The sequence below is a fragment of the Nestor notabilis genome, unplaced genomic scaffold, assembly GCF_000696875.1.
Source record: "Nestor notabilis isolate BGI_N333 unplaced genomic scaffold, ASM69687v1 scaffold16243, whole genome shotgun sequence".
NCBI classification, from domain to species: Eukaryota; Metazoa; Chordata; class Aves; order Psittaciformes; family Psittacidae; genus Nestor; species Nestor notabilis.
The window spans coordinates 1-25696 of record NW_009920726.1 but is presented as its reverse complement, the minus strand read 5'-3'; the positions used below and the strand labels follow the sequence as shown (position 1 = coordinate 25696).

At 38.9% G+C, this 25696-nt stretch overlaps 1 protein-coding gene across 1 annotated transcript in view; it reads right to left on the bottom strand.

Annotated features, from left to right (window-relative positions):
- Positions 1–21171, bottom strand: part of PLCG2 (phospholipase C, gamma 2 (phosphatidylinositol-specific)) — a 54190-nt gene extending 33019 nt beyond the window's left edge. Inside the window, exons 1-6 of the mRNA XM_010010827.1 lie at positions 20976–21171; positions 7613–7753; positions 4903–4996; positions 3510–3557; positions 1192–1276; positions 298–381 (exon numbers count right to left, since the gene is read on the bottom strand). Coding sequence (XP_010009129.1) covers positions 298–381; positions 1192–1276; positions 3510–3557; positions 4903–4996; positions 7613–7753; positions 20976–21171 — 648 coding nt within the window. The remainder of the gene's footprint in view (positions 1–297; positions 382–1191; positions 1277–3509; positions 3558–4902; positions 4997–7612; positions 7754–20975) is intronic.
- Between the last annotated feature and the right edge of the window lie 4525 nt (positions 21172–25696).

The window sequence follows — 25696 nt, the reverse complement described above, 5'->3', positions numbered from 1 at the left end:
AAAACATTCTACATCTTGAACAAACTTAGTTTTCAGTTACTCCTAGAAACCCCATTACATATGTGCATATCTGTACTACCAACACATGAGAAGCAACATGAATAACTGATTCATTATCTTAAGACAACTGCTGATGGTGACTTATCTACACTTCAAGTACAAGGACTATACTCTTTTTCTATTACAAGAATGGGGGAAAAAGAAAATCAGTGACTAACAAACAAAAACAATCACCATTAACTGTTTATTCTAATCAAGCAGTTTAATAGCCTGAAGACTACTTACAAAAAAGCTTACCGATTTCTGTTGTTCAAACATGATTTTCTTGTAGAACAAATGAAACTGTTCAAAACTAAGCTCTTCCTTGTGAGCCCCTATTTCCTGCAATAGAAAGTAGCATGCAGAGAATTTAGAATTTCCTGAACTGCATTTGCAAACAGCAAACAAGTTACTCTTACTCCAGCTGCCACTCTCTTACGCATTCTGTTTTACTCTAACCACATTTGTCTTAATCCCCTGGATTTTTTAAATTTAGTTATTTTTTAAAGAACACAAACAAGTAAACAGATTCTTGGTTTGTGACCTAGTGCTTCTAGTCCACATCTTTGGCCTTGCATTTTGTACCCTGACTCTGTTTCCACTAGAAACAGAGTGAAGTAGTGCCCCACTTAGTCATTGTTAGCTGGAGCAACAGAAGCAAGAATGTATGCTTTAAGGGTGGAGAGCTGGAAAGCAGGAAAAGGTGGGGATATTTAAAATTCCTGTAGGAATGGAAATGACCTTCAGAATTTACCCATATTAGCACAAGTTGGAGTGAAGAGGTTATTACTTGATCATATTGCAAAAAAAAAAACCAACCAAAAAATCAAAAAAACAAAGACAAACCACAGAAATATTCTTTTTCTTATATATGTGAATTTTATTTTAAAGATAAAACAGTTTCCTATGCACTTGTACAGTATCAGCTCAAAACCCACTGTTGGCTTTGGTCAACTGTACAATGAAAAGAAGGAACATTTATGCCTAGATATTCTTATAGCCTTGGATACAGGCAAAGCCAAGCTAAGAAATTAACTGATATAATTTACTTAACCATACACAATAAGAAGCAAAAACATAGGCAGCATTCTGAAAACAAATAACAGCAACTATCAGATAATACCAAACAGATGGAAGTGATCAGGTAGTTACCGCAAATTTATCCTTCAAGAACTTCATGCTGTTCACTTTGAAGTTTACTTGGGGAAGGACAGTTTTCAGCTCTCGAAGACTGATACTGAGGGAAAAAGAAGGGAGAAAAAAAAAATATCAAAACCTCTACAGTTCTGCTGTATCTAGTCAGCTACTAAGATTTTCTATCAACACAAGCAGGTACCCTGTGAAATATTCTCATCTCCATTGAAAGAGGCAAAGCAAAAAGGAACTTAGCCAAAGTCCATGCCAAAGCCAGATTAGAACTCAGGAAATACCTGGCTTTCCGCCTTGTCGCCAGACCTCTGGAAAAAACCCACTGCTTTTAGGAGTTTGTACCCTAAACACCAAGCACAAGCAATTTCCTCAGGCCAAACAAGTGCAAGCCAAAACAAAGAGCTGGGCTTCATTAGCACTGGAAAAACCTCAACCTGTGAAACAGGACTTGCCTGGAAGCCTAACCTTTACAATTAACCTCCCTAGAAACTGCAACACTAAACACAATGAAACTCAGCCCAAACTCCTTTCCTGAATTTTTCTGAAAGCATGAATCACGTATCAAGACAACAAAAACCTGCCCTATCCACAGTTTGAGCCCCTTGAGCATAACTGGACTCCCTGGTAGTGATGAAAGAACCCTAAAGCAACAAAGGAAACCTCTTCAGCAGACACATACTGTCAGCCACTGCTCTACCCTAACATTTCATTTTGCTTCATGATCCCCACCAACACGTCCCTACTGCAGGGCTAGTTTTCCAATACACCAGGAGGCATAAGCCAATATCCACTAAAGGATGGTACTTTCTCCTTCACCAGTCTGGCCAGTTTAGGAAACACTGCTTTGAAATGTCTCCTCAGCTCACACTGAAGCCAGCTGCACAATGCCACAAGCTGCCTGCAGAATGGTGTTACTTCCTGCAGTAACACAGTGCTATTCACACAATGAAACATCACACTTTATTTTGCTTTTAGGAAAAGGCCTACATGAGAGGAAACACATGTACTTTTCTATACTGAATTACACCTTAGAATGAAATGCACCTTGCAGACTTAAGAGCAAAATCATGGTAAAGTAATAGAGGTGAGAGATGAGGGGTTAACATTTTCCTCAGTGTCACATGGTTGTTGGTAACTCTAAGGAGAGGTATGCAGCTGAATTCATTAAAGAAGAAAAAAGTCTCCTTTGCTGTGTGAAAAGCTATAAACCCACATCACACATGGACCTGAAGCAAACTACTGAATCTCAAACATATGCAGCTGCACAGCACACTGGGAGCTATAATCCATGGGGTTTCTTTCACATTGAGAAGCTCTGGGTCAGAGGTGATTCTTTGACTTCAAATTCTGTTCTATTCCAATATTCTATTCAAACATGTGGGGAGGAGACAAACTCATCTAGCCAGGCCAATTGCTTAAAAATAAATAAATAAATAACTATTTTGCCCATATTGCAAACCGTTAACTTGGCTTCCTTCTATCTGTATCCTCAATATATATTTGGTATACCAGTAGCCTCCTCCTCCTCTTCCCTAATTTCCTCAGTTATCTCTTCTGTTTGTTCTGTTCTCCTCAAAGCTCTGTCTCCTGAAGGAAAGAATTCAAGTTATTGCTGGGACAACCCTATCTCTGGATATATCTAACACTGCTGCCATAACTAGTTTCAAACTAGATACCACATATATTAGCCATATTCAGGCCACATTAGGACTGAAACGAGCCAAGGCTAATTACTGAAACATCTGCCCTGATCTTTGGCAGCCCATATTGAACGTTGCTTATGCACCTTCATTGTTATGAATGCTCAGACAAGCTTTTAAAAGCTGGTTCTCATCTGTCTAAGTTAGAGTCACTCCAATGCAAACATAGTTCAGCAATGAAGAACTGGTGGTGTAGCTGCACAAGAAAGCTCACAACGGGTTATACAGTTCAATCTGCTGGGCTCCAACTTGGCTATGCAAGGGCAAAGACCTCTATAAAGCAAACAACCTAACATGCCTGCACAGCTAAGCTGAATCTTTACAGTAAGACTGGAAGAAGACAACTCCCTTTCCTCATTCTGGCAGGGTAATTCTAGGCTAACAGCAAAACTATCTATTTTTCATCATTTGCTTCATTATACCACATGCATGAACATGAGTGAATGCTATGACACACTGTTTAGCAAAAGGAAAAACTCAAGTTGTTAAACAAGAGCAAATACTACTTTCAGGGCTCTCATTTCACATACTGGACAAAAAAAATATATTTTTTTTCATTTACGTTAGAACCTGTAACAAAAGTTCACTAAAAACAAACAGAACAAAGAGAGAGCTTCTTACCTGTTCCTTCTAGTTTGATCAACAGAATAGATCTGCTTTCTCAGCCAGCTTGTGGAAAAGAGGGAAAAAAGAAAAAAGGTTTAATCTAAGAATTATAAAGAAAACACAGCCAATGAATATCAAGATCCATAGAGGAAATTCAATGGAAATACTTAAGAGTGACAAGATACATCTCTATAATAAAGCAAAACATTTCCAGTGCAGCATCTAATGATTCAGACAGTTTTACAAACATCTTCATAGATATACTTTTCTGCTGCTTAATACTGCATTTTAAAGCCACATAAACAACACATGAAGGGTGGGCAGGACAGAATAGAATGCGCAACCAGAAGCTGTAAAAATCTAAGTGACAAAGCAAGACAAAACTTCAGCTAATCTTGAGTAACTCCATCAAATCAAGATTTATGCCAGCTGAGGCTGCTGGCTCAAAGATCTGTTAGATGCATAAAAATTAATGATTAGGAGGGAAGGAGATGAGTTTAGAGACTCTGAAAGAAAATCCTCATTAGAGTGTGTGTCAGTATTAGGTGCATGGCAAAATACTATTAGCAGCATTAATAGTAAGTACACAGACACGCACATACACAATTTTGATCTAAAATATCACTAGTAAAGTTTATCTTCAGCCTCTACAGGAATCACTCTGCTGCACAAACACAGCCTGGAACCCTCTGTGTATCAGACTGCTGCATTACCACAGAGTAGATGACAATAGATACAAATACTGTCTCCCCGACTGGAACAGCAAGTAGGTAAAGATAACATCAATGTCAAAGCCAAAATTTGGTCAAGTAGCAAGCAAGGACAGGGTATATCCCCACAACAGCTAACAGCAGTGACCACAAACAAAAATGTCAGCAGTGATGAAAAGCGATCAGGTACAGAAACAGTGTTAAAGAGCTCTTCAACAAAACTGGCACTCTGAGCAAGAGTAGTTTCAAGTGCAACATCCTAAGAAGCATTATGGGTGCAGTTCCACCATCATATGGCTGGATGCTAAAAAGTAATCCTTAAGAAAGCTCATTTTCAACCTGGCTGGCTGAGTCAGCTGGTCCCATTGCCATACAATGCATTTGGACTTCTACTAAAGCAAGCCTACACACATCAATTTTTCAAGAAGTCAGTGCACACTTACACCAGCTATTCTTGTGATCTCATTAAGAGATTTTTGGTTTGGTTTGGGTATACAAAATAAGGTAAATTGCAAGTCCATATTAGTGGATGCAGCCAAATGCAATTCCAGAACATGTATATAGCAAAATCTACAAAGAATTTCCACATGAGCTTTCTGTATCATACACTAACTGGAGAGTAGTTGTTTCTTGCACATTTCACACTTTCAATTCCAAAGAAACATCAAGTCTCACAAAGTGAAAATATGTCCACATACCTCTCTGTGATTGCAGGTGTGGGAGCACTCATGACCTCTTGATACAAGATATTCAAGCCACACAACCATTTATCAGCATCATCTTTAGAGTCAGCTGAAAAAATAATATGCTATCAGAAATATCAAAACAAAATCAACACAAAACCAAAACACAATTTGGGATGTTTAGATCAGCCCTAGTATATAAAGTGGCTGATGAACCTTTCTCTTTGCTAAATCTCATTGAACATCTTCATGTTGCTAATTACAAAACTAAGAAAAACAGTTTAAATTTCAGGGTGGGATGTTAATTTTGCAAGCTCTGTCAAACAATACCTTCTTCTAGAATTCTGCTTATGAGGGTAGGCAAGTTTCAATATTTCAGTAGACAGACTGTGAAAGTACTGGTGAGCTCCTGCAGTAACACAGTCAGAATTCATTTTCTTATCTCTGATCTCCCAAGTGGCAAAACCCAGGGACGTAGATGTAGAGCAGCTTCAAGTGCACAGCAAAAGTACTCAGTGTGGTGTAGCATAAACCTAGTTCATTATATTCCAAGCAACCAACAAGAAAATTGTAAAGAACTGTCTTTTGATAGACAACTACCTCATGCCTGTCCTAACCATGCCTTTAAACACAAATTGTTCCAGACTACAGTTCGGCAAGAGGAACAGGAAGGAACCAATGTACAAAACTGATGTAGCTTATAGAACATATTTAATACAATTAAAGTTCAAAAAAGGTCTAAAATTCCTTATGCAGCTTAACACTAGAAGCCAGACACATCTTCCTCCCAACCTTACAAATCAGTTTATTACTGTCTTGGGTTTTTTTAGATATAATTTGCCTTTCTTTTTCCCAAACCAGTAAAGTCCTCCACATCGTTTAATGTGATTGCATTTTATATTGCTTTGACCTAACAGAAGCAAGGTGATGAACTGTGTGCTGGGTATAGCCTTCCCTGGTGAATACCAGGTAAGCCACAACTTCTGGGGCTTTGGATGAGATGCTATCATTACAGCCTTCAGCTGGCAAAGTCCATCTGCTTTAGTATGCTGGTTCTGAAATTTCATGAAGGCATTTTCAATTAAACCAGTTTTGAAAAATTATTTTCAACAGGAACTGTAATCTGTGTAATTTTTTTAACTGCCTTCAAAGAAAAGCAGTTTCTCAAAAGATGAAGGTTACATTTTATTTAAGCATACTTTCAAACAATGCTTTATTCCCCAAGGATGAAGCTAGAGCCTTGCCTCAGCTCCCCATGGAAACGTTTTCCAGTTTGTTACAATTTCGGAAAGAACACCCGCTACCACTGCCAAACCAATTCTGCTCCCAAGACAATTCTGCCCTTTATGACAGCTACCATTCCCCTTAAGTAACAATTATTTCATATTGTTTTAAGAAACCACAACAAAGCACTTCCTTTTCCTTGTTGATTTCCCCCTTAATTGAAAGTTATAACACGTTGTTCTGCAGTTCAGCATTACAGCAACATGTCTCATGGTACCAAGTGTTTTCAAAGCACTGTCAGGGGCCTGTTTTGAGAACTGCCATGAAGGAAGGATGGAGGTAGGGGTTAGGGGAAGTCAATCTGAAGTACCTGGCACAGCTGCACTTAACCACAATTACTTACTCAAAATTTTCACAGACTTCAGCCAACAGTGGTAAAATTTATTTAAAGGTAAAAGCCTGTAACAGTGGATTAGTCATGAGTAGTCTTTAATTTCCAGAGCATCAGACTGCAAAAAGAATGTCTCCTAGTACTGCAATCTATTAATTCCATTAAAAAAACCAAACCTATTTTACCATAAAAACACTTACAAAACACATCCCTTTTCTGCCATTAAGATTCTGCAATTAATTTAATTATTTAAATGACAAGTAGTTTTCATTGTCCTGTGCAGGAACACGCCACTTCAAATAAATGGTTTGTATGACTCTTAACCAAGGATCCATTGCAGCTTTTTAGAAGATAAATCTCTTGGTAAACTCCACTAGTAGAAAACTGTATTCAGTCTGCACTGTAGTAATTCATATCCCTTTAATTTCAAAATTAAAATTTGGGGGTTATGAAATCTCAGCTGAAATAAGAAGTACCCCCAACCCTTTCCACAGATACAGGATACAACTTCCCTGTTTCACACAGAACTCTTCATTTTCAGTTTATCACCTTCCAATTTTATTTATGGTCCCCTAGAAAACCTCTTTTAGAGGAGGTTTAGTATTACCAGGTGACATACGCACACACAACTCAAGCTAGAACTTCATTTCTCCCTATTAGTTTCCAACTGCTCATAGGCAACAGGAAAATTTCTGTGATACAGCTGTAGCCTAACTCTTTGTCACTACTGTTTAAAGAACCATTCTGGCCAGACTGAAAATGCCAGGGTAATATTCTGGCCACACTGAAGACAACAACAAATCCACTGCTGACATGTTGAAAAGTTTACCAGGGATATTTAACCAGCAAAAGTTTACCTTGATAGAAATGACTGAGCAAATCAGAAACTACATTCACGCAATACCCTATTTGAAAGAAAAACATTAGAAATGCAGCAGTTCATAGACATGAAGGGCCAAGTAAAAGGTCTATCTCCAGATTTTAAACACCTGGTGCACTCCTGAACTCCACAAGCCAAACCTGCAGCATTCTCTGCATTACTGTTCCATCAATGCATTTGGGTTTTTTTATTGGTAGGTTTAAAGAAGAAACAACAAAGATAAAAAGTACCTGCTAAACTTAAGGTGTTGAGGACAAACTGGGTACCATAAAATATCGTAAAGCAGTGTTCTTCTCTTTGCTTTGCTTTGCAGCGCTCAAAGTCCTTTGAATTCTTCCCTGGACGAATTTCTTTTATTTCCATCAGATCCACTGAAAGGAAACAACATTCAGTCAGTACAGCTACACTTAGATTTGAACACAGCCTGATACAATAAGATGAAAAACTCAAAGCATGCATACATACATATATATATATCTCTAAAAAAATATATATATAATCTTACAGATATTTATTGGGCAATAAATACAAATTACACCAGCTTGCAACCCAAAACTAAATGTATCACTAGAGAAAGTCCAAAAGAAGAAGAAAAATACCTGTCATATTTTTATCATTTCACTATCACTGACTATCCATGGACAAAGTGTATACCCATAGCCCTTTTGGGTTACAGAAGACATGATTTCACAAATGGCATATACTCTAAGCAAGAAATTTCCAATCGCCATGACAACGTTTCAGAGACAAAAAAGAAAAGATACAACTTCCAACTTACCCACCTAAAAATTATGCATCAGATCTTAGATACAGACCTTGTCAGCTAGTCAGCTAGTATAGTCACTGACACTTGTAAGAAAAATATCTGAAGTAGGAATATAAAGAGAAACACCCAGCCTAATAAATAAAATGTTTAAGTTTTTTCCTGGATAACACCAAAGAGATCTCTGTGATTTAACATCACCTGTTGTACCACTTCCGACTTGCTGCCTTCTACAGAACATGGGCACGTATGAGAAGATAGCAGAATGGGAACACTGCACAAGCACGTACTTTCAGCCCCCTTTTCAACAAACCCTTGCTACATGGCCTACATAACAGTACTGAGGCAGCACTGGAATAGAAATATGTGCACTCTCAAGATAAGATACTTATTAGAAAAACTGAGGAAGTGGTTTTGTTCTGCCTGTGGACCAGACAAATAAACAGCTCTTCCCACTACTGGCCAGCCTTGACTTATGAGCTACAGGATGAAGAAAAACATTTCATGGCTGCTCTTGAAATGTGTTTATCAGACTTAGCAAGATCCAAGGAAAATAGCTGAGGGTTTCTGTCTATGCATTTAAGAATGCCACAATATAACCCCTGCTTTAAATGTGTACCTCATCAGAAACAGAAGACAGTTAATAACACAATGAAAAAGCAGCTCTGCTGCCAAGAAGTGGGAGCTGAACACTGGTTAAATCTCCAGCATGTGTAATGCTGGGTTTCTCTGATGCCAACATGGAAAGGAGGGACAGACAAGCAAGTTCATCAATAAAATCCTGTTTACGAAACATTAATTCATCTTGAAATTTCTTATTCTCTGCTAAGTATCCCAGGCCAAACTTTCCACCAGACACCCCTTTCTACCAGTCATTAAACAACTTACATTGGGAAAATGGGAACTCAAAGGTTAACCTGAACTAACCGTAGGACACAAGCATCTTTCTTAAACTCATTTTTCCAAGTGTAGTTATCTTCAAGATAGAGCTTTACATATCTCAACCTCCATGTCTCAGCCACCCTCTGAAACCATGAAAACATCTTGTAAGATTTGCATAGCTGCTTGGTCAAGGCCCCTAAATTTAGATGCAAACTTCTACAATAAATTCATGACATGACCATAAATAACCAGAAACCAAAAATTCCTCCTGATAACTCTAATCCTCTTACCATCCAGAGTATCACCTAGATCCCTAACCGTGTATCTGAATATCTATCTGAAAAAGATGATCTAAGACCAATATCAGCAGAGAAGAATCAGGATGCAGAGACAGAAAACACCCAGATGGAGAGGGAAGGAGTTGCACGGCTGCAGAAAACAGCATGGGACAGTGCACCATGCTGTCATTCTAATAGTGGGCAAGAATCACCTCTTCTGCTTTGCCTTCACTCAACAAATCCAAGATGAAAACACAGTTGTAACTTCAAATCAAGGCAGACCTTCCACTTCAGACTCCACTAAATCCATATACATGAACACCACACCACAAAACCCCCCTCAAAGTGTAAACTACAAGCAGCGATAAAACAGATTTCACAACCTGCATTGCTGTTGTCATTTCAAGTAGCTGTTACCTCATACTGACCTCTGAAGCAAACATACAAACTTACTCAATGTCTCCCTCGGTTACATATTTTCTTACTGCAGTTCTTTACATTGCAGTACACCCATTCAACCCTACCATCCCATTCTCCTGCGTGAACACATGGTATATACATATAGGCACAAGGGGTTTTGCACAGGTTTCATGCTGGTAACCATATTATTGTTTCCCCAACTGACCTTTGAAAAAGAGATTACTACACCACACTTGCTAAACATTCAGTAAACAGAGACAACATATTATGTAGGTCCTACAAAATCCTGCCAACATATCATTACTTTTACTCAAATAATATACGAAACAGATGTACAAAACACAAGTTTTATTAAGCTTTTAGATTTTTACAGAAAGAAAGAAATAATACATGTTATAATTCCAGAAACTTAGTAAAAACTACCTGCATAAATTTTAATGACATTTTATAATGTCATTTAGGATGTATTATTCTGTATTATTGAAAGAAAAACCAAGGCAGAAAATCAGAGAGGGAAAAGAGACACATGCACAGCAAGCATAAACTCTGGTCTCGCACTCTGTCCTCTGTCTCCCCAGGTAGTCTGGAGTCACCTGCACCCTCCACACAATGCCCACTAACTCCAGAATGGCTGATCCCAACTGAACCAAGAAAGGAACAACCCAGGAAAAGCTGCAACATGTTTCAGACTCAGATTAGTAAATCAGCTGTACCAACTTAGCTGTTACGCAGTTACTGTGAACTTTTTATAGCACAATCTGTCACTGAACAGTTAAAATGCAACTTCATGCCTGTGCCAGAACTACAAGTACACCGCCTCTGTCTTCTGACTGCCTTGCAGTAATGGAGCCTTCCTCCTTCTCAATCCCACGTGCTAATTGCAGAGCTGTATCCCGACCTGGCTTCGTAGACAGATATTGCTGAGGCCTGATACACCTGAAAAAAGCACAGACCTGGAAATATGCAGGTTGCAGTGTCAGATCAAATCCAATACGCTTGCAGGTGTGATTTCTTTACAGAAAGCGCATTTCCCAAGGAAACATCAATCAAAGTATGCCCTGTAGAGAAGTTGACTCACACGCAGCAAGACTAGGACGACTCTGCCAACTCATTCGATCCCCAACCAAACAGTTCAGAAGTCTACTGCCACTCTGAAAACCTATAATACCAGTTTACATTTCACCCATTCTTTCATGTAGTTATTTCCACGGGTTAAAAGGGTCTCCTTGGCAGCCTCATCAGTCACCTATTGACTCCCACAGCTACCTCAAGTGGCTCTTTAACAAGACTGGACTCCAAGGGACTTTGAATTACCATCCTGTTTCAGGCTCTGATCTGGAGGTGCAGTATTCATGGCAGTTCAGAGCCAAAAGCTGCTGAACTTCAGCTCCTGCTGTTGTGTGTTTTTCAGCAAATTGGTTAATTCAATGGATCATTACACTACTATATAGCTACCTCCCAGAGACTGCACAGATTAATTGCTCAGTGCCTTCCACAGTGCCTGCTACAGCTCTTTACTGCCATAAACTTAACAATAAACTTTTGATCCTCAACAACTCCATTGATCTCCATTCAAATAACCTGGCTGTAGTGGCATTTAGTTGGACACTTATGGGTTTGAATTCCTGTTGCCTTTCCTTCAGTTACACTTAGAGACAGGTGGTAAAACAGAACTTGACTGCTTAATAGAGCAACGATATACTACTTTGAGCTCTGAATTCAAAGGGCCATATGGATCAAATAGCTATTGGTTTCATATTTAAAAAATTAAAAGGCACCTTCACAAAATGAGATAAGAATAGGGTAAAATTTACATATGTGCCCCATATCAACCACATTCAGGTCTGTGGAGTTCATTCTGTCCCCTATTCGCTGACAGGAAGTCTGGTTGTTCTAAGTTAGCATTAAACATTGCAGAACTGAGCTGCTAAGGGAAGAAATTATTTGAAAACAGCTAAAGGCTACACACATTCATTTTTTTCATTTGACCACAGAAACCAAGCTCTAAATACTCAGCAGAAGATTCACACAAAGATCCCCTGGGTAACAACTGGAACACAGCTATTTCAAAACAGAAAAAGGTGAATTTTAATGTTCTTTTGAACAGATACTCCACAAAGAGCAAGATGTGGATTCACTTTTGCAATGACATCCTGATTTTTAACAGTATTCAGAATACAGAAGGCAAATGACAGAATACAGACTCCGGGTTTTCAATGTGAGTTAAGTTTATTTATTATTTTACGTCTGAAACAGTAAGGAAATTCAGACAGAAATTGTGCTAGCAGGGGGAAAAAAAAAAACAAAACCAAACCAAAAATGACTACAAGGAACTAGCAAGGTCAGGTCTAACATTCAAGCTCATTCAAACTCATTCCACATTCCTCATCAGAATATGTAGATACTTACCACTTCTCCCAGGAAGGTATAGATGATATAAATGTTCATAACACCTTATCCAAAGGGAGGAAAAAAATACGTTTTGCCCCAGAGAGGAAGTTCACATTGGCATTAACAATTCTACTAATTAAATGACTTAGCTGTTTAACTTATGGAAAAAAATAAGAAATAATCCCCCATCTATGTGAAAGAATGTAAGCCACTCCCATAAATAGTCTTTTAGATGTTAGGTTTTTTAAGTTTCCCAATATATCTAACAGCCAAAATGATGTGCAGAACCAAAATTTGCTCTCTTTGGCAGGTCATTTTAGAAAAGATTTTAAAAGCAAAATTAGCAAAATGTAGTTTTAGGGATAAAATTCACTAAATACAACAAAAAAGATTTAAGAAACCCCAAACCTTGTTAGCTAGAACAGCCTGTGGGAACATACATAAGATTGCCATTACTAAATTATACAAGCCCGGGATTTCACCTCACCGTGTAAATTGTATGTGGCCTGATCTGGTCCTGTTATCTACACAACTGTATTATAGATGATTTCTGCTTGGCAATGTTAACACAGTCTGAAATTACAAACACAGTGCAATCTTGTGGATGAAGAGAAAACACTGCAGCTCCCACAGGCTCTAATTCTACACACAACATGAATTTACCATGCAAGTGCTCGGTTTCCATTCACTCCCTTGCTTATCATACCTGTGAAACATGAAAATTCAACTCGGTTTTATGTTGGGTTTTTTTCTTTAAATCATATTCTAGAGGACAAATTCTGTAAAAGCTCTTTTAAGCAGGAGGAAAATATCAAGTGAACTGAATCATCTTTGATAATTCTTTTTCATAGGTCAGATGAAAGATCAGTAACAATAAATGACTTTGAGATGTCAAATGTATTTAAAAAGTGGGCTACAGTCATTTTGTTATACAAACTTGGTAAAAATATTACAGAAAAAAAAAACCAGTATAAGAGACAATGTGAAATCAGCGGTCCATGTTAACCCTAAAATAAAATGTTATGCATTGTTGGTCGTATCTTTCTTTAAAAATTGAAAAAGATAACTCTATTGCATTAATAGTTCTGGACTGAAGAAAAAGGAAATGGTTACTGTGTGTTATAACAAGGCATACCATCAGCATCCAAAGCCTCAATTTAATTAGCCTTTATTCCTCTGCTTCATAATTTTGCAATTACATTGACAAGAGTTCTTCACCTCTGCCATTCCCAAACACAGGTCTCATCCTCTGGCTGGGAAACAAAAAGTTTTCAGAATAGATTAGTACTAAAACATCTGTTCCCCTTTGTCTTTCAACCTTATCTATAGCCTAACCTCTTGCTCTGCATACACAAAGAGCATTTTAACAGCTGATATATTATATGAACTTTTCCTAGGCATGGCCCTCCAATGCTTTAAAGCCTACTTCTTGTTGTGTGCTTATATGGTCACTAGCTGCTCTTTTTTTTTCCTTGAATATTCTGCAATGAATCATGAACATCAAAAAAAGATAGGTGATCTTACTTTTCCAAAGATTAAGGGATTAAATTATGCTTTAAAGCATTTTACAAAAGCAGATCACTTCTTCATATTAAAGGTAATCAAAAAAAAGATAAATCATCTTATGTCCTCAACAGAATCTTCCTTGAAATGTGCATGCTTGTATTACAGAGAAACACACACTTGCACATTCAAAGAAGGCTCCACGGATTTCTCAGAGCATAAATCTCCTGCCTGTGAACCACCACTTAACACCAGGATTCACAGAAGAGTATGAAGAAACTCACATGGTTTCCAGTGACTAATCAAACTCTAATCACCACAAACTTTCCCTTAATAGTTTTCCTTAAAGCACTTTGCATCTGATAAAGAATGAATTTTGGAATATGGAAATTATGCATCAGCTTCCTGGAGATTTACACCTTGTCACCTGTTTGCTCAACAAGCTTAAATATCATAACCTCTTTGGGCTCTAATTTATTGACATGCACATGTATGTGTATAGTACACTACAAGCAAATTTGGGAGGCCCTGTTTGCTACTGAAAGGTACTCTCATTCAGCAAAACCTCAGTCAGCCAGGACACAGATATGTCTCTTAGCAGAGTACTGACAGGCAGTTCTCACTCTTGGCCACCCCTTCCTTCCCCTCTGCCTTTCACTGCTGTCCCGTAGTTCCCTCCACCGCTGCCTCAGCTATGACAGTACACTTGTTTGTGGGCCATTTGGTATCTTAGCAAAGAAACAGCGCAGCAGAGTAGCTGATGTGAAGGCAGAAGTGAGCCCCAGATACCACAGTGATGTACAACACGCACACATCCATTGTACAGCCAGCCTGTGACAGTCTGAAGTGGGAAGAAACAACACAGGGTGTGTGTGACCCAAGGGCCACCACGCAGACCCACACACAGTTGCAAAGGGTAAACATACAAAAATACACAGCAGAGCCATAAGGAAGTGACTCGCTGAGCAACACACTGCAATAAATCATGCTGGTAAGTCACAGCTTCACACTCATGTATCTACTATGCATAAATTAGTTTCTGCAAAAAAAGGGCCCATTACAAATTAAACAAGGAAATCAGTTCCCTCTGTACGAGGAATCTGAGGCTTCCTCCTCTCATGTGTTGGTAAAATGAAAGTTGGTTTGGCCCTACTATAGTTACCAAGATCTGTAGTTCTTAAATTGCAAACCCATGAACATACGATGATTAATAAAACCTACGGGTAAACAATCCATAGCCAAGTTGTTCTGAGTCCCCATCACACATTTTCCTCTGCTACAGAATCCAAATTGTCAAATGCCTTTGCTAGTACCAGGCAGCTTCTAAGTCAGGCTGTGCTAGCAAGGAAAAGTGGTGCGGGAAGACTGTGGTCCACCCTAGACTTGGAAGAGATTTGCTTATTCTTCCTGGCAATGCTATCTATTACCAGCTGCAGCGCCATCAGTTTTAGATCCATGTCCCTGCAAAAAGTGCTCCTGTATTTCTTTTAATACTCAAATTCCTCTCAAAGTTCAAATTACACTTTTACATTTACGATGCTTTGCAACAGAACTCCCATACTTAAAACAATTATATAGATGAAAGAAACAAAGCACAAAACCCCAAAACTGCCTCAGAGTTAGGAAGCAGGTTTTATTATGCTTCTTATACATTCAATGGCTAGAGGAAGAGACTCCAGCATGCAGTAATTCAGAGCAAGAACTAAACTTTGCTCTGGAGGAGCCCTTCATTCTCTCAACTGACTATCTGGGCAGGCATGTGAACTAGCCTTGTAAGTCACCTGCTTCACACACACCTTCAGTAGCACCGTTCCTACGTATAACCCTTATTCCCCAAGACCCCATTCTGCGTTCTGTATCAGTCACTATTCTTTCACCAGGTCATTGCAATGCTCAGCAAAATTTACTTCTCATCCAAAAAATGGAGCAGATTTCTCCTACTGCAATCAGTGACAGGGGCTCCACTGAAAACAGAGCTAGTGTGCATACCAAGAAGCATAAATAGAGGGGTGGAACAAACCACAAGAGCTTCAAAGCATGGGTGATCTGATAAAGCATTAATACCACTCTGCAACATATGAAGCACAATAGAGGGAAAACAAACAAACAAACCCACCAAACAAACAATCAAACAAAAAACATGTAACTCCTCAAGGGAAAAACATTTGTCATCAGAGGTTATATCAATCACTGATGACCTAGGTAACTCAGAATCAACAGTGCTGAGATGCTGAGCCCTACAAGCAGTCCCGTAGCTCACCCAGCAAACTTCAGGTTATCTTTAACAATTTAAAATGAGGACAGTGCCGAATACAAAGAAATGCCATTAATAAGAGGCAGAAGAAAAAAACTCTTGACATTTCATATCCAGTGTCTATGAGTATTTCCCTCAGACTACGTCAGAGCTAAACATCTCTATGTATAGAACAATAGCAAGACAACTAAAAGAAGCCCAAGCATGGTTGAACACAGTCACATCTAGCTGAGACCTGCTTCCTTCAGCAATTTGCACAGTTCACTGCAGGCCCACATAAGGAAGCATGTTGCTGGCATTCATTTTAACACACTAATAAAATCCTGCATGCCAAATATCCACAACAAAAACATTCTCAAAGGTGCACTGCTCCCTTCTATGCATTTTGGTTCTGACAAAGGGTTGTGTTGGATGCACCTGATGCAGGAAAGTTGTATGTAAGGTACTCTGCAGGTGACTAAAAGAGCAGCAGCACTAAAAACTTCTCCGGCCTCCACTAAACCTGAAAAACACACCAGGACAGGCAGCCCCTCTCTTTCCATTGCTAATCTTTCTCCTTTCATCTATAAGGAAACTTGAAGCTCCCAGAGATGGAAAACATGGACAAATTTTTTTTAACTTTTCTTGAAAGGTTCTTATTTACCAATGTCTCCTAACTTTACAGGCCAAAAAGAAAGGCAACCAACAGTCATTTAACCTAATCTTTGTTGCAGCCTACAAAGCATCACATTTTACAACAGCAGAATCTTAGTAAACAGCAGAAACACAGCTTGTACCTAAGGATTAGAGTTTCCTTACAAAAACCAAAATCTACTGTCTCCAGCAAGTCTGATTAGCTTGGACAAGCTCAACAACTAGCTTGATCTCACAAATATTGACATACCATCCAAGACCTCATCTGACTTGCACAACTCTTGGCTGCACAGCTCTATAGGAAAGAAAAACTGCTCATGCACAGGTTACCAACACCACCAGGACAAGTCAGGAAGGGTGTGAGCACCCTGAAGGATGGGCTGCTCCTTCCCCTCTCTTGCAGGTGGGCAGGCAGGACTAGCACTAGTAGAAGAGCTGCTACATAATGCCCCATCTGATTTGTGAAGCTAAAATTACCAGAAGCTAAAATAAACCCCTGTATTTGAAGAATTAAAAAATCATGTACCACCATTCCCAGCACCACAGTAACTTGCCAAGTTAAAAAACGTGATCAAAAACCACAGCTGCTCTATTAAAGTCAGAAGATGTACTTGATATGTATCAGGTTAAAATTTGGCCTTTTGATCTACTGTCAAAATAGCACATTCTGCCCTAACGGACACAAATAACCTATCCTCTTTCATTTAGAGGAAAACACAGAGGTTTCTCCAGGGATCGTTTTTGTTAGAAAATTCCTTTTGTAAATGGCAACTCAGGTCTTTCAGAAGGCCAATGTAAAATCTCCAATACTTAGACATGGTACGATTTGAGCCATACAACAAAGACAGAGACTGTTTACACCAATTTCTTAGCCTCTGTATATCCTCACTTCTTCCTACACTGAAGGAATGGGTCTAGAAAGAGTTATGTAAAGAAAGGTATCTCCATTTTACTTTCTTATCCAAATTATCTCCATTTTACATACTCATCCAGAGAAACACACCTGCACTGAGCAGGAAATAGCCATAATTTTAGCAACCCTTCTGCTCTAAACAGAACTGCTGACAGGTTTTTAATGAAAAAGACCCTTTCAAGAGTAATGCAATTTAAAATACACAGTACTGCCACGTTCATGGCCACGGAGTTGTCCAAATGTTTGTATCAGTATGGCTAATTCTACATTTCCTTTACGCAGGTTCCAGAATCAAGAGTAGATGCCTTTTTGTTATTGTGAGGCTTAAATCACTTCCAAAATAACGTTAAACAAACTTGAAAAAGGCCCTTGTAATGATTATGAGCAACTCTAGCTTAGAGGAATTTGAGTGTTTTTCACGCATTTACTGTTCACCAGGAGGAAAATAAGCACTATGACATCCAAAATTCCCAACACTACAAAACTTTTTCTTAATTTATAAAGGAAGAGAATTAAAATAAAACATACAAGTTGGTCTCTATCTTCTCTATTAGCAGCCTATTTTTCTGTCTCAAAGCAAACTGTCCTCACTACCTGATTTAGACACACAAACCCCACAGCAGATGCAAAAATTTTGGGTTTTGCCTTCTGTAAAGAGCAGTTGCTTGAGTTAAAATAGCACACACACAACAGGAAGCCATCTTAGCTTTCTCACTCATACTGAATATTAATTCTTACTGTAGTGTAGCACATGCAAATAGCAACCATTAAGACTGCATCACAAATACTAGTTCTTGTACAGCACAGGCATATTAAGCAATATAGTACTTGAGATGGTAATTCTATGCCCTCAAGCACTTAAAAAAAAGAAAAAATGTATTTTTTATTTTTCACAAAGTCAATGAAATCTGCCACTGAATACTTGAAGTCATTCACATATACATTTATATATACAAGTCAAAATAACCTTTCTCCTACCACAAAGTTGGTACCACCTCCTCAGTATAGCTGCAGAGAAATAAAAGTTTTAATTCCCTATCGTTGGTATTCAATTCAGCCATTCAATTATCAAATACGAAAGCGTCAAATCCCTAATTTTTCCACTTGACAAGCAAAAGAAAGCCTGAGTTCCAGTCAAGATAAGCAATAGCAATATTTAAACAACTAAATAAATAAATAAAATATTTCCTTCCTCTTCAGCAAAAACACTGTCAGCAAGTTAAAGCTGCAGTGACTTTCATTTCAAGTAAATCACATACAGTTCATGGTAAATTGCAACAACTGTTCACATCATATTCTGAAACAATGCCTGCAAAATACATCTTGGGTTTGGACAGATTAATTGCTTTTTAAGACAAAACAGTATTTTACATATTCATGCTTTAGCGTAGGACATAGACCTAAAGTTTCCACCATTATAAAGGTCACTTAAATGTTGATCAATTAAAAAACTGCTATAGTACTACAATTCTCAGGGAGAGAGGCACATGGCCTCTGGATAAGTCACAGGTCTGTAGCTATATTCCCTGTTCTACTAATGACTGCCTCTGCAACTGGAAGTCAGTCATTACTCTGCTGGATTATGCAGGTGTAAGAGTCAAAGTACAATATTCACCTTCTTTCAAAAGTGTTAAAAGCTATGCATACAGCAAACTATTTAATTATCAGGATGTACTACTGCAAACACACACTATCCCCAAAAAGCTTTGACAGAAGAAGATTACAAGCCAAGCACTGAAAAGTAGACCCCAAAATCCGGAATGCGCAGTCTGCACGGCTTTTAATTCAGCCCCTCTGTGCAAATGGCTATGATAAGTCTTCAACCACACGATCACAAACTCTTTCTATCAGAGGACTCCAATGCCTTGTTCACCCACTACATGGTCATTTTCTATTTTGTTTTAATCTTGTTGCTCTATGCATAACCCCAGGCTTTATTTGGTAAGCATATCCAAGTGATTCTCTCATAACTGAATTATTTGTCTCCTCTCAGGACTTCTTTTTTGGCACACCTCACTTTGGGATCTGAGCATATCAGAACCAATAATGCACTCGCATTCCCACACGTCTTTACAGGAATTGGTAATTACCCTCATTTTCCACATGAGAAACTGGGACACTGAGAGATTATGATCCAGAGTACTTGTTAATTATGGTGTCCACACCTGTTTGCTTTTTCCCAGAACAGTGTACGACTGTATTTTCACCACCAATAATAAAAACATACTCCAGACAACTAGTCTTTCATTCCGCTACGTTGTATTTCCAGTTGCACAAGGAATGAGACAGGAACCAATCGAAACAGTAGCTAACAGAGATTTAATACTTCTAAGTAAGGAGCATGACGGGAAGCTGCGCAGACAATTGAAAAATCATGCAGCTTTTTGGTGCCTGCCTTGCACTCCCTCCCTTAATTATGCCTCAGACTCCTGCGTTCATAAACGATTTTTCTTCTCTCAGACTTGTTCAACTTCTTTCTCACTGAAATCCCTGTCTCTGCTGAGGAACTTCAATTCTTACATCTGTAGGTTCTCTTACTCCAGTATACCTGCTCAACCTTCCCAGCTTTCCAACTCCAAACTCCAACTTACCACAATTTCCTTTCCCAAATAGCCCCAGCTCTTCAATTCCAAGCTTCTCATATTAGCTGGCTGACCAATAAGTGATTCTACAATTCAGTCAAACCATTCAATTACTTTACTGAAGACAAACACCATTCAGAAGTTGCACAGTAAAATCATGCCCATAATAAAAGCTAAATAGATAAAAGAAGTCAGATGAAAGCACTGGAATTACATTATAATAACAGGAGGTGTACAAATCCCAGAAAGCACAGGCTGAGCTTGGCTGACATCAGCCATGTTCAGTAAGAACTGAAGATTAGTCTCAATTTATTCTTCTACCACAGGTTTTGCAGTCCTAAGTAGCTTTACATTTCCCTTCTATTTCCCAAATTTGTTATAAATAGTGTGTTTAGTCAAACAGTTCAGGTATTAACTAGAGACAGTATCAACTCAGGACCCTGAAACTATGCCTTATATCCCACAGCTCCATCCTCCTAAGTCATTGGTACTTTCTAATAATGGTCCTAAATAATGATTTCTATACTGAAACAGCAAATTTCCTAAGAAAACAGAAAATTTACTTCAATTTCCTTGAATTTTGAAGGTTTTTTTTTTTTAAGAGAGAGAGGGTAGAGAAGTACTACCTGTTTGAATTTACAAGATATCTTGATGTTTAGTGATGGAAAAGAGTTGTCACTCAGTAACTCAATTCAGATAACACAAGCACCATCATATTTAAAGATGAAAACTTTAAGAACAGGGCTTAGTGCAAAAGCACATTAATCATATTTAAGTAGCATTAGATACCTAAATAACAAGTTGCAGAAGATTCTTCACCTACATTGCAACAACTCAGAATATTCTCAGCAAATTACCAAACTCCTTTCAGCCAAAAACTTCATTACGTTAACAAAGAATCATTAAACCAACACTTCACAATTGCATCGATTTACTAGTAACTCCAAGTTCAGGGACACTTTGCAAATACTCACAGAAACCTTCAATCTTGTCAGCTGTCTTGCTCCATGCCACCTGCCTGGTTTCCATTATGACCTGAATAGTCCTCCTTTCTGGACTACTCTTCTTAAGACTGAATACTGTCATAACAGTTCCCAACTCCAAGGTCCTTTTGATCTGGCTTTTCTCATACTCTGGCAGAACTCCATAGTCTATACTCTTCCTGGGCATTTTTATATTTCTTAGTCAAACTTTTACGGGTTTTCAGTGTCCTGAAAAAAAGGAAGAAAACAGAGAAAATTTAGTATTTAAAACAGCATTTTTATATCTTTAAGAATCACATTTGTGTAAGTTAAAGCTACCTAAAGATACTCCAGCCCATGCAAATATAAGGTAGACACATGGCTTACATTAACAGCATCCTTGCCATTTTATCCTGAAAGTATGAACAGTCTTCAGAGAGGGAGGTACCAGTGACACTCTGGTAGACAAACTGCAGCAAAGTTTATTAAAAATGAAGAGTCCTAAGACATCAAAAATGTGCACTTCAACCCCAGCAAACTCCTTTCAAGCATCAAATCTGCTTTTATTAATTTATACAGAGTGAGAGATCTTTGCTTATGGAGATAATCTCTGACACAGAGACAGACATAACTTTTATGAGGTATCATCAGTCTTACAGGAATTTCTTTTTGCTTTAGGGTATTTGTAAAATTATGTTCCATAAAAAACTCATTAGTTTCCTGTGAGCCAGAAGTGAAACTTTACATTCTTGAAACTAAGGATAATTCAGTTTCCAGTACTGTAAGAAATATCTGGAAATTCATTTTGCCCTAAATATTGACAACTTAGGTGTCAACAAAAGAAAATAAATATTTGCAACAGATTTGAATTATAGAATGGTTTGGGTTGGAAAGGACCTTAAGATCATCCAGTTCCAACCCCCCTGCCATGGGCAGGGACACCACACACTAGACCATGTCACCAAGACTCTGTCCAATCTGGCCTTGAACACCACCAGGGATGAAGCATTCACAACTTCCTTGGGCAACCCATTCCAGTGCCTCAGCACCCTCAGTGTAAAAAAAAAAATAATAAAATAAATAAAATACATATATACTCAAAATCTTTACATTCTTCCAGAATTTTTTTTTCTTTATATTCCCAATGCTATCTTCAGCTAAACAAAATGCTGCTTCCATGGTGAACACCAGCAAATTTGTCCTTCTTCTTTGCCCTGTATTACTAACGAAGCATGAGCTTACTGCCTGAAGAGACCTCTAAAATGCGAGAAGCATCACAGGCTCTTCAGCCAGTGTTGCTGTCTTCTTGTCTTCAGGAGTGAAGAAATGCTGGTGATTAAAGCCTACCAATCCAGTAACAAGATAACACATGAAATAATGACACCAGCTTGTGTAAACTCTTGCACTATATGAGAATTTAAACCTATGTGGGAACTATATGAAAATTCAAGCCAGCTAACGGTCCTCCTGAGATATGTAAAGAAAATGAGGGGAAAATATGAGTAAATACGAATACTGAAACAAATGTTGGCTATGTCTAAAAAGTCTCAGTTTATGCCCTTTTGAAACTTCATGGCTGTTTCTCCTACACAGTCTACCTTTCCTCACTCACGCTTCAGGTGGCACATATTTGTGTGCATACACTTGGGACACATCTTGGCATACAACAGGCAAAAGAGAGATGCATGTCTCATGAGTTTCTGTGCTTTGGTCTCTCATGTGTCACTGTGTCAAACTGCTAATTACAAGCCTGATTACTCCTCTGTGAGATTATTTACAAACAGGATGCCCTGGAACCTGCTCTTTCATCCATACAGAAGGAACTGTATCATTTTCACACAAGCAGCAGGAGCTGCTGCCCCACAGTTCCCGAACACTCCCCTTGACCACAACCCTGAGCAGGACAAGTCTAAAGAATCTCTGAGCACATGCAGCCACCAGCCACAGCATCTCCTCTGGTTCTCTTCCTCTCTCCTCAGTCCACTACTCTCCGTCACAAGCAGTTTCAGTTTCCGTGTTGATAGCTAATTCGACCATGCCACTTCTCGCTTCCCCTTCATAACTTCTTCTGACCCTCCTTCCCCTCACCCCATGTTACCATCTCCTGACCTGCTCTTCACTACAGAGCGCTCTTTTCTGCTCTCATTAATACCACAAAACTGCCTTTCAACAGCGTGTCACTAACTGCTTTCCATGCAACCTGTTTGAGGCAGTTTGGTGCAACCGCTCCAATCCCTTTTTAAATTCTGCCACTTCAGTAAAAACCCTTTTTCTCTTTTCTAAGCTAACAGAGAAGCGAAGACATTCCCTTCTTACCTATAAGGTGGTCTCCTCTGCATTGCACAGTGAAACTGAAGTATTCTACAGCACAAACCATGTTTCACTCCATGTCTTGCAAAACATTATAGAGGTGATTTGGTGTTTAATATCTGTAAGTTGTTTATTGTAATAAGAAAAGTGGATATACTTTCCTTACAATACTAAATCTATATATTTTTATATATCTATCTCCCGATCCTATAAATGAAAGGGAGCAGACAACTTTTAAGGGTAGTAAGCAACAGCAGATTTTAGCCAGAATGTAACTTACCCTCTTTGACTCCCTGGAACTAATCATTTGATCATTTAAATTAGCATGGGCTTCATGTAACAAGACAGCCACAGTCATCTTGTCTTGCTGCAATGACTTGTAATAACAGAAATGAAAGGAGGGGAAAATATAAAATCTTTGTACAGTCTCTGGTTTTCTGACAACTGAAACCAAACCCCATCTTCTCACTTTGCTTTTTACATCAAGAGTTGTAATAGAACGAATATGCTGTGATTTGGAACAAGGTTTAACCATTTTAGTAACACTTCACTGCAATAATAAACCCCTTAACTTTTCAATGAGCATAGTTTTTCAGGAGACCATAACAAATTATACATCTGCTCTGCTTTTTACAGAACAAGGCGTAGATGTAAAATGAAACATGACTTAGAATAACAAGAAAAGGAGTTTCTAAGTATAGGTATTTAATAAAAGGCAGTGCAGCAGGTATTTTTGATAAATTAGTCCTTAAGTACAAAGGAACTGCCTCTCAGAGGTGGCTTCTTAAACAGCTTCCGCTGAATATAAAATACTGGACTTCCCCTTTTGAAGTAGCTCTTTCTTCCAAAAACAGAGCAAACAGCGGATTTAGTCTAACTTAAATCCTAAGTCATAAGCCAAGTTCTTAACTTACTGTGAAACAACACTGTAGTTGAGGATATCTACTTCACCAGAAAAGGTGGAAAGAGTATTGTAGTATTCGCTCATTATCACTGATGACTTCTCTTCTGTTTTGGTGACCTGCTCCAGTTTAAGAATAGTATCACAGAGAGCTGCCTAACAGTAAAACACATTAGACCTCCCAAAAGAACTAATAGAAGCCCTTGACATTAGAGCTAATCTTTTAAATATTAACAGTCTTACCCACAGGTGTTCCCCAGCCTTCTTACACCCATCACTGCACAGCTATTTGAACCAACAATATTTCTACCCATTCACACAGAACTCTGTAATGAGCCTCCTCGCCCCATTTTCTGGATACCTCTAAACCAGCGGGGTATAAGCTAAAGACACCCTTATGAGCAACAGAAGCATTATTCCTCTTCTACCGAAGAGCTATTGAAGCCTAAAGTAGATCCAGCATCACTAACACAATTCAACAAGTGAGCTAACAATCACAGAAACATATCATAAGCTCTAGTTCAGACACACACACTCCAGCACATGACTCTTTCCTTCTGACTGCAGGCCCTACAGGAGCTACATGCTGATGGGTCCTGTACCACATACAGAACTAGGACCATTTGTTACTGTTTGGGTAATAAAAGTAGTTTTGATACTGTTTTTTATTGAAAAGCCAGACTGACTTGGACTAAAAAGTTGGAAAGACTCACTACAAGTAAACAAGTGAACATGGATACAGGAAAAACAGTATTACTTAATCTATCCAGAAACCTCTATGTTTAGTTCTACTTTATTACAGTACTTCAGAGAAACAAACCCTTCTTATCTGAAGATCGGTCTAGAACTCTTAACTCCCTTTGTGATAACACAAAGAGGAAAAACTGTACTAAAGGCGAACTATAAATGTACGTGCTAGTAAAGAACATCACAGATAAGCACTGGTGAATTGACATTCCTTAGAACTTCACCTGTATGACACAGCAGGTACTTTCCAGGCACATGAGTACAGCTAAGAAGTGCCTCCCAAAGTCTGACTCATCAATTTCTAAGTTTTCTATGTGTTTTCAGCACTCCAAAAGGACCACTGCATCCTCGGCCCTTAGCCCTGCCTTTGGATGCACTCAGAACATCACCTCACCCAAGCACTGCAACCGCCTGTATGGATGTCCACCAGCAGCACCAGTTCAGTACCACAGAGCTAATAAATTACAACCAACACATGGCTCTCTGTGCATTGCTCCCCAACGCAGCTGTAGCCCTCGGAGCAATGCAGGGGAGTGGAACAAAAGCAAGACGGCTTGGCTGCCCACTTGCCATGGCCTGGTGGCCCCACGCTAGGGCCCTCACCCCCTGCATGGCGTGAGGCTCCCACAGGCACAAGCTGAAGGTTTTCTTCCTTCTTCCACGGCGGGCTGGGCTAGGATGGAGAGGTGCGGGGTGGCAGGGTCCCCTCAGGGAGCCCCCTGCCCCATTCAGGCCAGCGCCCTGCACCCCTCACACGACCCTCCCTCACACCTCA